The 12,210-nt window shown below is 39.5% G+C and overlaps 1 protein-coding gene across 7 annotated transcripts in view; it reads right to left on the reverse strand.

The window, feature by feature from the left end:
- The window catches only part of LOC131689196 (kazrin), a 372,509-nt gene that overhangs the window by 135,479 nt on the left and 224,820 nt on the right, over window positions 1–12,210 (reverse strand). For 5 of the 7 annotated variants that reach the window (XM_058974118.1, XM_058974119.1, XM_058974117.1 and 2 more), the window contains exons 10-12: window positions 12,040–12,203; window positions 11,806–11,967; window positions 4,016–4,160 (exon numbers count right to left, since the gene is read on the reverse strand). In XM_058974118.1, the coding sequence (XP_058830101.1) occupies window positions 4,016–4,160; window positions 11,806–11,967; window positions 12,040–12,203 (471 nt within the window). Of the gene's footprint in view, window positions 1–3,076; window positions 3,694–4,015; window positions 4,161–11,805; window positions 11,968–12,039; window positions 12,204–12,210 lie in introns of those variants that run through there. The other 2 variants (XM_058974124.1, XM_058974120.1) reach the window with 2 other exon arrangements.

Genomic DNA, 12,210 nt, shown 5'->3' on the forward strand with positions numbered 1-12,210 from the left:
TACTGATTAATTACTTGGGTGTTTGAGCACGCTACTCATTCAACAAGCGAATGATGAATGAAACACAAAACATTACAATTATATTTTTGGATTGTGTATAGTTGGGGCAAATGGCGGCTGAAAAGTGATCAATATATTCAATTGAATTTAATTGTTAAAATTAGTGCTCATCATCCCATTATGGGACAAAACGTTACCACAGCTGTAAAAGAAGTGTTGTCTATCAGAAAATCTCCGAAGTAATAAGTGAAACAACATAAAATTTTTACATGAGATATTTTCATTTTCAAAACCTTTTTAAACGATGATTTTTTGTTTCCCATAATATTTGATACTTTTTTTTTAGTGAAATTGAAGATATCATTTCATGTGGCTCACTTTAAAAAAAATTTGGGTTACAATGGGATAAGCTTACTCCACCGTTTGCATGGTAGAGTCCACATGTTGCTCGTTCGCTTAGCAAGCAACAAATGGTGTAAAATGGACATGTGAGATTGGATCTCCTAGACGTTCGATATTGACGGATCAGCATGAAACCGGCTGGAAAATTTCATTTTTTTTCCGTGGCATCTTCAAATTTTTTTTCTGAAAATCCGTTTTCACTTTATTTATAGAAGTCATACATACTTCGAAAATAATACAAAATTTGTGCTCATTTTTCCGACTGATCATGAAAAAATGTTGCGTCAATTTTTAATTTTTTTAACATCTAGGGCAACGTTTCCTTTTGGATAATGGCAGTTGAGAATTTTTTGCATAACAAAAATTGATGATTTTGAATTTTGAAATCTAAGATGGCGGTTTCCGGTTTCCCCAAAACACTGGAAACTACCCTTTAATATTGGTGTCATTTGAAATCAGTAGAAGACAAAAATTGATGATTGGCGCCACTGTGAAATTCAATATGGCTGCTTCCGGTTGCTACAAAAAACTAAAAACGACCATCAATACAGATGTCATTTGAAAGTGTAGAAGACAAAAATTGATGATTGACGCCATTTTGAAATCTAAGATGGCGGCTTCCGGTTTCCCTAAAACACTGGAAACGACCATTAATATTAGTGTCATTTGAAAGGTAGTGATCAGTCGAAGACAAAAATTGATGATTGGCGCCACTGTGAAATTCAAGATGGCGGCTTCCGGTTACCACAAAAGACTTAAAACCACCACGAATATGAGTGTCATTTGAAAGATAGTGTTCAGTAGAGAAAATGCATTATTGGCGCCATTTTGAAATCCCAGATGGCGGCTTGCGAATACCACAACACACAGAAAATCGCCATTTGAAAGGTAGTCCCGGGACATCGCTCGGAACAAGTCAGTTGCGTTCACATGTGTCGTGTGCATTGTTTGGTATTTTTTGTGTCTAACTAGTGCTAATTTGGGTACTAGTTTGTCTAACTAGACACTCAGTTGGTGCTGGATACTGACGAGATGAATTCGAAACACAAAAAATAAAACTTAATAAACTTTATAGTTTCTAAGAAAATTTCAAATCGGCTTTTACAGGCTCTAAACATAAAAAAGAACAATTTTTCCGGCATTTTTGCTCAGAAGTAGTAAAATTTGATGTTAATTTACAGTTTTATTTTTTTGTTTTATTGTAAATCTAATGACGCTCGAGTCGTGAAACAGATAGTTTTGGGAAAGTTTCAGAAAGAAAATCACTAATAAGCACTTTTTGTCACTTGCACACACATGATATTGTTTGGAAAAGAAACGATTTAGACGGTTTGGTGTTTCGAATTCATCTCATCAGTAACTCGCATCAACTTGAGGTAATTTAGACACCAAATCCAAAATAATAAAAAATTGGTTTCCATCGGACACTACAATCAAACTAATTCATAACTTCAGTGGCTGACAGGTTCGAATTTAATGCTAGTTTGGATATGGCTTGTAACTGGCCCCAAGTTGGTGCTAGTTACTGACGAGCTGAATTCGAAATATCAAACCCATCTAAGTTATGTGTTGTACTATTATGCAGCAATCGCTTCAATCCGTTTTTTTATTTTTTAACGGAGAAGTTTTTGCATAATTTTGACTAATAATTCGTAGAATTACCTCAGTGCGCAGCACAGCGACATTGAGAAACACGATATAATTCACTGGGAAACAAATTAATTTGCGGAAAATAGATATTGAGTGTTATTCATACCTGGCTTGATACCGTATATTTAACAGAAGGTCATTTGAAATGTGATTACTTGTAAATACTTTTTAATAATATAGAGGATGGTTGAGGGTCATGTATCATCAATCTGCACCGAACTGAAGATAAATGGATATCTCTAGTTTCCAACTGGGAAAAATTGATGGTTCACATTTATATCACAACGATTATTTCTCATCTCATATATATTTTCTAAACCATTGAAATCGACCAGCGTTTTGGTACATATCAATACATGTTACAATATGCTAAAATATTCATTACATAAAACCAACGCTCGTATGATGACGTGTTTCAATTGAATTTATTTCCTGTTGAATATATCCTGACAAATGTTCCATGGGCAGTTGCAAATCTCCACTGACACCGGCCCCAATTTCTAACACTCAATCTCATCGACGTCTATACTCGAGCTCGGGTTTCTTCGAATTGGAACAACATCGTACCAGATCGACGACGGAACCGAGCCACCGAGTTCACCGTTCCTCGGCTGGCTCGGCTAGTTGCAACTAAATTAATTAATTACGTTTGTTCGATTGGCTCTTAATTGAGTTGATAGAAATGTGTTTCCCTTCCAGCCCACATGTCAGGGGGAGGGGGATTTCGGTTGGCCGCCTCCAATCACCGGTTCGGATGGTTAGTTTCGGAGAGATTTGCATCTGTCGCAGGCCACTCGTCACTGTCCCTTGCATTGCTGCTGTAACCTATAGGTAGGTATACTACACAAGGACTTTTTTGTATGATCAAAGTTTTATCGAAGACAACATATCAGGAGGTGGGTTCAGTTTTTCAAATCAAATTCAGTTTTTCAAATATAGGCTGCCGAAGGCAGAAGTTTAAGGGTCAAAGTTCTTCTATATGTGCATAGTATATTTTTCACAAATTGCAACCCAATACACATGAGGCAATTATGCGTAGAACGGCAGTAAATGTACTGCTTCTAATACAATTTCATTTCTGACAGTGTTGCCAGTACTATTGATGTGCTGTAATCGGTTTCAGTTAGGCTTTCCTATATTTAATTATATCAAAACGGTTGACAGAAACAATATTGGTTGGGGTAGGCATGGTTGAAATGAAAACAGATTACGAATCTGTAAGGTCGCTAAGGGATTATGCACTTGCGGAGGGAGGGATTGCCGATTACCGGGTGTGGTTGATGGTTTGGTCGACTGTTTCGTGGAGCAAATATCGTGATGATCGATTGATTCTGGATTTTAAAGCGAAGCTTTCGGTTTTAATATGTATATCGTTCCTAGCGAGGGAAAGTTGCGTTTGGATTTAAAAATTTTACTATTCATTTGGGGTTTTCTCCCCCCTTTCGACTATTTATCTGTTATTGCTACAAAACTGTTTGGTGTGAAGTATGATGGTAAATCCTAGCTCTAAAATTGTTTTCTGATTCGCGCTGTTGCTTAGCTGGCGGAAGGGTAGCTTATCTATTCGAGGTTTTGTGCATGGTGGAAGATGTTCGGGAACTGTCCATCGGATATTCTTCCATTTGACAGAATATCACGTACCTGTGATTGATTTCGTAGGTGTAGATGGTGGTGTCGGATGAAGATTGGTTTTTGTAATCGAATGGCACGGGTAGACGGAGGATATTTTGTTTGGTTGTTTGATATTGGTTTCGATGGGTGGAAAATTGGTTGAGTTGATTCGGTTGATTGGTTGTTTCGGATTTTCGACAGACAGTAATTTGTGATGTAAAATAGAAAGAAATTGTTGAACGGGTGGTTAGAAAGGTCAATGATCGACACGAATTAATTTTGAAAACTATGGTTCGCTTGGTATAACGTTTTTTGGATTAATAAGAGATAGTTTGATTTCCTTAAGACTTACCTGGCGGGAAGGATGAGAGTTTCGAACTCTGTTGCTAGATGACGTCGGATAATATTCTTTGATGGGGGAATTCCAAGAGCCGTGGCCATCGTATCACCGGAAAATGATGGTTCAAGCACAACCAGGCCACCATGAACTCCACTGTCTGAAATAATAATAAATATATTGTAGAAGTCTTGGTAGTATTGAAGGCAAAAAGAGACGACATCGATTAGAGATTGCCCTGCACTGTACAGAAAAAAGAAACTATAGAAATCAGCAATTTATTAATACTCCCACCAGGTGTGTTTGCTCTAATTTCAAACCAAATCGAATAAATTTAGCTACCGGATCAACCTGCTTGCAGTTTGTATGTGATTTGTTGACAATTAACGTGGAGAAGACCCAGTTGCTCGTCTTTTCACCACTAGGTTTAGTGGCGAATACTTCAGTGAGACTGTTGTTTTTTGAAAACATTATTCTACTAGACACACCATGACAGGGCAATGAATTCGTATAAAATTATGGTCGTCTCATAGGGGCGGGTATAGCGTAGTTGGTAAATCGATTGCTTTGTGCGCAGCTCACCTGGGTTCGAATGCCAACCCCACACATAGGGTTTGAAATTTTTCATAAGAGATATTTCTAATCCGAATAGGCAAATGACCTTAACGTTAAAACCTCTATAATCGATATAAAAAATAGTCGTCTCATGAAGGGAAATAGCTAAATTCAACAGGAAATGTACGAGTATTTGTTGACACACACACTACCCGAGCAGAGTCTGATAACAAATTGAGAACTAAACTTGATGTTGTGATGTAGTAGGGAATGATTGCTCAGGTTGTTATCATTTTGGTCGTTTTAACGGTTAAAAGATCAAAATCGAAAGCAGAAAAATTGCACTATGACATCAAACAGAAAACTATTTATGCTATCAGTGAAAGCAAATTGAAAACTCTTTGAGATGGTGAAATATTTCATCGAAAACAAAATAAGTAATCAATTTGATGTTTGTCAAAGAAATAGAAACAAACATTTTTTTCTAAAAATGTAAGCACATCAAAATGAGATCAAAATATGATGTCATATCTGAAAAAGATTAAACTGATATCAAAATAAGATTTCAATTTGATGCTTGATATCAAAATATGTTGTCTATTTGCTGTAATTTTGATGTTGGACTTTGCTCGGGTACTGACAAACGAATTACTTTTCGATATGGGAGCCTCTACTCAAAATTTCGGAAGAAAAGTCGTGTGAGCTGTGGAACGCTTATATATTTTGTTATACTGTATGTAATTAATCAATCCCTTCACTATTTTGTCGAAAATGTGTTCAGCAATGTATTAAATTTTGGAGTATGTATGATATGCGTTAATAACGAAAAAACTACGAACGAACGGCATTAGTAACGAAAACTACTCGGTATAGGTGACTACATTTATCTGATCTCGGTCAGAGCCATCAATATGGTGCACCAACCAAATGCTAAAGTGATGAAAAGTTTTAAATATACACCCGCTACAGATTTGTGTCCATTAACTTTCGTATGGAGCTGTTTTGAGCCAACGGAGCATCTCCTCCTCGAAGGGCTGTACAGTACCGATAAGCAAATATTTATGAGCTGTACACGGCTGGTGGATTGCGATCGAATCAGTTTGTGTCGTGACGTGCTACTAGCAGAAGCCATTATTTTTATTCCTAATGGTCGAAAAGTAGTATTCACAACGAAACACTGGATTTCAAACCACCCGATCGAAGCTCGTTAGTCATTGGTTCACGCAATGAGCCGCAAATCTTGAACAGAAAGAATTGTGATTTTAGTCGAATGCTGTTAGTCAACCTTGTCGGATTCCCGGAGATTGCATATCAGCACAGGTTGGGAGGGCGATTATTAGGATTTGGCCGCCTCCGTGGACCGACTGCATAAATTTCTTCAGCTCGGTGCGTGTAACCGGGGCCAATTGAAACAAATGGCCCTTGTCAGTGCTATCAAACTATTTAAAGAAGAATTAAAATTTGAAAATCTACATCAATATTGTCAGAACCGCATTCGTGAACAACAGATGTGCCTGGACATGAGGAGAGAAGTCAGTAGTATACAACGATCTTCGCTTCCAGTGCAACGCCAACGTTAAAAGATTAATATGGAATCACCATAATTGAGCGGCCGAAAAAAAACGTCGCAAGGACAGAACGTGCTTCGTATAACCCGTTTCAAATATAGTAGAATATAGAAATCGGAAATAAGCTTCAAGCGTTAAAATCGGACAGAGATACTTCAGCATAAGCATCGATTAATAAATGTTTTCCCGTAAAACTCGGCAAGAATGAAGCTCCAGAATAAAAAAACGGTTGAAAATAAATAAATTGTTTGCAAGAGCATCCGGATATCGTGGTGTTCAAGATTAAAAGTCGGCTAACAAAAACGACTTTGTAAGAATCGGATATATTTTTTCGGTTTTTATACTAAAGGTTTTTTTTATCCGACTCGTACAAAGAAAAGGCCTAGTCATATTTTTTTATGCTTGAGGTTTATATCAGGTTTTTATATTCTTATATATTTGAAGCGGGCTTTACAAAGTATGTTCTGTCCTTGCGATTTTTATTTTCGGTCTCTCAATTATATTAAATAATAATATTTTTGTTCAAATGTGATTCTGTTGAATATCAATCATCATTTGAGTAAACAGCCCGAAGTGCACGACACACCGGTTATGTCACAAATAGTACTCACCCATCTTTTTCTATTCAGATAATTTATTTGACACGGCACTTGGTAGGTAACTTTGAGGTGCCGGGATATATGCAATTCAATTCCTTCAAAACTATGGGAATTACAATTGGGTAATTTCTGAAAACTAATGTGAACAATTTCTTATCCGGGTCCATAGTGAATCTTCTAAAAGGGACCTAGCACCACGATATGCCGTACATGACCAAACAACGTGCTCGATGTTGTGGTATACGTCGCCACAGTTGCCTTTACTGACTGCCGGTGAGCCTAATACGAAAGAGATGAGCCTTGAAGGCATAGTGATTGGACATCAGCCTGGACGTAACGCGAATAAAAACTCAGCTTACATCCAATACAGGTAGACAGAGTTATTACAGAGCACAAGCGGAAAAACATCTATTGGTTTCGGAAGGATAATGAATTATTAGCAGACAACGAAGTACTTGTATGAAAGACAAGAAACTGTAAGTTATCGGATATACATTTATGGTTTTTGTTGTCATCTTCGTATTAAAACCTAAGCACAGTGTTGCCAGAAGGGGAAATGGTTCTTGGTTGCATGGTGCTTAGAACGCTTACTGGATATCTCGGAACGAACGAAGCATAGCTATCTGTGGCTGTTTTAGTTCATTGATGGTGATTTCATTTGTTTTTCGCTAAAATCTTCCAGAAGTTATGGAATTTTCGTTTCGACTTCCTCTCATCAGATTCCGACACTAATTCTGTAAGAGACGTGCGATCATGGGGTATCTGCATATATGTCGGGTTGGATAAACGCAATGCTTAGTAACCGCATTCTTTACTCATAACTGCGATAGGCTGAGATGCGGAAGTAGAGTATTTGCGGTTGTCCTCAGGGTGGCGTTTTGTCACCTTTGTTGTAGAACTTGGTTGCCGATAACTTGTTGAGGGAACTCAATGAGCTTGAATTTTCAACCTAGAAGCGAATAGCAAACTGGGTTCGTCTTTTGTAGTTCTTTGATTCTGAGCTACTGTGTGCAGATCAAGTTCAATACATTGGAGTTATATTGGATTCCAAACTGAATTGGTCTGCTGACATTGAGTTCAGACTCAAGATGTCCAATGCATGTCCAATGGCAGTGCAGACGAACTTTTGGAAAGACCTGGGGTCTTAAACTTAAATACATCAGAAAACACGGTGTTAGGAATTTGACCACTTTCGGCCAAGCGAAGCAACTCCTTCTTTTGAATTCCATTACAGTTCACTATTTTTGCATTCGGCTTTGACAAAATGCTTTTGTACGCTTGTAAACAATACTCCGAACTGTCATCCAGCGAGTTTATTTATTTTGCCAGTGCGACTACTGCGCGAATGGTCTGCAGTTGGTTACACTTCGAGTGCCGGACCCTGTATGCTATGATCGTTCTCATTGAGATGCTTGACGGGGGTCAAAAGCAATATTCAAACCTGAGAGAGTCAGGTGGGCAATAAAATCTTTGAAACCCTACAAATAATCGGTTTCGAATGGAATATTTGCAAGACTCACTTAAAACGGGTTGGACATTCTTCTACCACATCTGATACGGATTTTATACCTTAAGACCATACCAACGATTGTGATGTAGATTTCTAAACATTTCCAAGGAATGGTGCGTAATGAACAGAATTGTTATTCGCGTTGAAATATAGCGAAGAATGAAGATTTTCGAGTATATGTACATGATTTCCGCATTGCAAATAAGTCGTTAGCTCATTCGCACGGTGCCTCTCGGACCATTAAGACGATCTTCCCCGAACGTGCAGTGTAACACTATAAAGAATAGTGCAAAGCTTACTAATCCGCATTTAAGGTTATTGAGCGTTGAGTTTTCGATCAGGTTCTTCGAGGTTATGATAATTTGGACCAGCTGAGAAGTAGCAGAATTGTTTTTCTTGTAAGCTGCCTGGATACCGTTATAGAAGATAAGTACCGCTATTATATTACTTGTCTCTCCAACCAACGTGCAATGGACAATAGGTACATAGAAAATCAGCTTTTGCTGGTGCGCTTTTTAGATTGATAAATCAGTTTAATGGTGGTTGATGCACGCTTATTTTCAACGAATTATGTTGTAAAAACCACTACTAAACAGGTGTCGCTTGGGATCCTAGCTCTTCAACCGGACCCTACGTGATTTTTGCCTGTCCAAAGACAAAAAATGTTTAAATCTACTGCGGATACTGCGGATTTCTGATGGAGCGATATTCGACCGTAACAGAAATAACGAAAATTCGCCCAAATAAGCTTCGGGCGGCGGTAAATAGTTTGAAGGAGGAAATGATATTGTTGGCTACGGGACTTTTATGAAGTAGTACAGAGTATATGTACCAGCTAACCACGTCGAAATAGGCGGAGTCGTATCTGATTCGATTTTGAATTTCGCGGATCTGCTGAAACACGGGGTTGGCTACTTGGAAGACCCCTTACATCAACCAGTGAAGATATTCCAGCAAACGATTGCATACAGCATCAGTTGCAGCTGACGGGAAGAGGAAATATGTCAACTCGGATATATAATATCTATACAAAATTGTCTACTAACGAACGCGACTCTGATGATTCCCAAGAAGGAACATCTGATAATCTTTCTCTCCGGGTAAAAACATTCTTGATGCAATTTACTGCGAAATGTGCTCTCCATAAAGTGATTGTATCCACGGATTTTATTACTGTTCTACAGTGGAATTTCAGAAGCATTATCCAAAAATCGATTGTTTTCAAATTTTAATAAATAGTTTGATAAATGCTTTTCCATTATGTGAAACATAGCTTAATTCAAAAATAGACCTCGACTCTCACGATTTTGATATTTTTCGATTGGGTCAAGAAAACTCTCACTGAGGAGTACTTTTGGGGACCAACAAGCGCAATTCTTCCAATCGAATCGACCTCCCCTCGACACGAGGCATTAAAGTTGCCAAAGTAGAATTAAACGCAAAGACCTTTCCATTGCTTCCACCTACATTCCCTCTCCAGCGTCAGTTGGCCACTGACGGAATTGCGATATTGCGGAACTACTCCCCGTACGGAGGCTAGTTTAAGGTGATTTTAACTCCCACGATAATCGATCTACCTCACTCCCGAGAACCTTCAACTTGTCCCTCTGCTCGACACCGCTGCTATTTGATTGCATGTGGAAGGTAATCCCTAATCCCCACGGCAGCGACCATCTGCCAATCGTAATTACTATTGCTAACGGTTCAGGGCCGCCGAATATAAACAATGTTTTGTGGAAGCGCTACACTTCCGCAATATCCAACAGTATCGAGCCCATCCAAGAGCTTCCTTTGGGGGGAGAGTGTGGGTTTTTGGTTGGCTTGATTCTTGACACCGCGATTCAATCGCAGACTAAACACACATGCGAACTCCCGCGGTCGGCATCCCAACCCATGGTGGGAAAAAGATTGAACAGACGTGTACATAGAGAAGGCCGCCGCGTATAAGAACTTCCGTGGCGACGGGCTACCTGTTAGCTATTGACAGTATGCGATGTTAGAAACGCGAATGAATAGTTTGATGAAAACCAGGAAACGTAGTTACTGGCACCGGCTCGTTGAAGGATTAACGAGAGAAATATCGTTGAATACTCTTTGGCGCACGGTCCAGCGTATGCGAAACCGGAACAGTGATAACGAGAGCGCATTCGATTTTGCTAAGGTTTGTCCGGATTCCGTCCCGGCACAGAAGATCTACCGCAACGCGATACTTCACGATACCGCAAACGAAACACCGTTTTCTATGGTGGAGATCTCACTTGCTTTCTAATCATATAACACCAAGGCTCGAGGGCCAGACTGAATGCAATTATACTAGCTGAAGAGCTTTCCTATGATCCTATTTTTCCTCGATGCTTGTGTCGAAGCAAACGGCTCACTGTCAGATACACAATTTGGTTTCCGCAAAGATAAAGGGACGAAAGATTGCTATCAACAGAAAGTCTCTATAGTTCTCCTGGTTTCGGTATATTTATTCAAAATGTCCCCGCTTCATTCAAACTCAATGATCCCGTCGCAGAGCTTGCTACTATTCAGTATACGCTTAGGAAAATTGATACTTTGCCTACCGATCATTACTATATCGTTTTGGACAGCCCCAGCTCAATAGATGCTCTTCATTCGGCGAAACCTAGAAAGCACATCTACAAATCGCCAATCTGCTTCATCAAATTTTTCAATATCTATCGTCAGAGGGCGCTAGAAAGTTGGCATATATCGTGGAGCAATGGAGAGTTAGGTGCTGCATTGTTTTATCCCGTTAGAAGCTCATTTCCGACGTATTGGGCTCGAAAATAGTGGTATCTGCGGTTATCACGATATCGAACATATTGTCCGGGTATACGCCAAGTATTCTTCAGCCAGATCTCAACTATTGGATTCCCTTCGGGCCCTAAGAAGATCACCCAATGCCCCGGTTCGGGGTATACTGGCAAACCTCGATTTCCTGAGCACTTTAAACTCGGTCGGACCATATCTGATTTTCTTTCGGGTCAAAGATAGTCCGCTAATATTCTAATGATTTATAAAGAACTGATGTAGAAAGTTTCAGTCGTGACACAAATCTTTGGAGTTCGTCCAAATAAGCTTAGAAATGTGATAGCAAGCAAATAACGTTAATGGCGACAAATCTTTCATAGAAGATTAGCACGTCTACATACCTACTCACAAAGTTGAGATCGACGGTGTGGTTACCGATTCGAGTTTATCATGGGTGGATTTATTGTAGCCCCACCAAGCTCCAGTAAGAGAAAATTCTGAATGGCACTGGGCAGTTAGGTCTTATGCAGAAATAACTCAGTTATTATTTCTAATAAGGCGAGGTGGTCCGGTAGCTAGATTCGAATAAGGGTCGATTGGGATTTATTCTTGTTTTCTACCCAGTAGAATGAACTACGTATTAGTTTACTACGGGAACAGCTAAAGTGTAGGCTGTGTAGGAGTTTTTAAACCTAAAAAAACTTACACCAGTACCATAGCGCTCGGCGAGCATGATATAATACACGATTTCTTCCCATAATGAAACGGTTCTCGCAACAATGGCAATGCGAATCACCGTAGAATTTGGGTACTTACCTTTAAGGTTGTCAGCGTACTCCCCAAGGTCTATTGACCGAGCCCAGCGCACAAACCGTTGGTTTGTCCACACGATTGGATCCGTGTCAACATTTTCGGATTGTAGTCGTCTCATCGCCAGCGCCTGCCGGTCGTACTTCATTATCCGGAGCACGTGAATACCTGGATCATTGCAGGAAGGAAAAAATCAATCTCTAGTGCTCACTTGGTCCGCCCCCTCCTAAACGAACTCACCATGAACAATGCTTGCCTGGTGGAACTTTCTCGTCACTCCAAGATACTTCTCCAGTTCTTTCTTCGATAGCGTATCCAACATTCTAGCATCTACCAGCGAATGCATAAAGGATTCCCCATACTGTGGAAGACCAATATCTGGAAGCCATTCCGATGCTACCCACCTGAATT

Source organism: Topomyia yanbarensis, chromosome 3, assembly GCF_030247195.1.
Source record: "Topomyia yanbarensis strain Yona2022 chromosome 3, ASM3024719v1, whole genome shotgun sequence".
Taxonomy (NCBI): Eukaryota; Metazoa; Arthropoda; class Insecta; order Diptera; family Culicidae; genus Topomyia; species Topomyia yanbarensis.